Here is a 372-nt window from a genome sequence, read left to right on the forward strand (position 1 = left end):
ATTTGTGGAAAAAGCTCGTTGTTCTACCAGTGTCTTTGATGGGGAGTTGGGCTGCATGAACTGAACTATACAGTGTGAGAAGATTAAACCGGTGTAATGTATGTCTTTATGGAGACATATTTGTGTGGGTTCCGTTTAATTGCAACAGCTGTAAGGCGCTTTGTGCCGCTCCACCGTGTAATTGCGCGCACTGAAAGCGTTTCCCGTCTTGTTCACAGGCTTCAGCAATGAGAGGACGATGGAGCTCACATTCCATGTCCGTGTTGGTCTTTTTGATCGTACTGTGGCAGATGGGGTAAGTTTCATGGCAGTGATATGTGTTTTTATTTATTAACAGAAAAAAAAAATACTAGCACAGGGACGGCGCGCACA

The 372-nt window shown here is 44.6% G+C and overlaps 1 protein-coding gene across 1 annotated transcript in view; it reads left to right on the top strand.

Annotated features, from left to right (window-relative positions):
* The first annotated feature begins 227 nt into the window (after positions 1–227).
* gabra2a (gamma-aminobutyric acid type A receptor subunit alpha2a) overlaps positions 228–372 on the top strand; it is a 37,333-nt gene continuing 37,188 nt past the window's right edge. Inside the window, 1 exon segment of the mRNA XM_035674587.1 lies at positions 228–295. Coding sequence (XP_035530480.1) covers positions 228–295 — 68 coding nt within the window.

This window comes from Morone saxatilis, unplaced genomic scaffold, assembly GCF_004916995.1.
Source record: "Morone saxatilis isolate NCDOM2014 unplaced genomic scaffold, NCSU_SB_2.0 Contig3, whole genome shotgun sequence".
Lineage (NCBI taxonomy): Eukaryota > Metazoa > Chordata > Actinopteri > Moronidae > Morone > Morone saxatilis.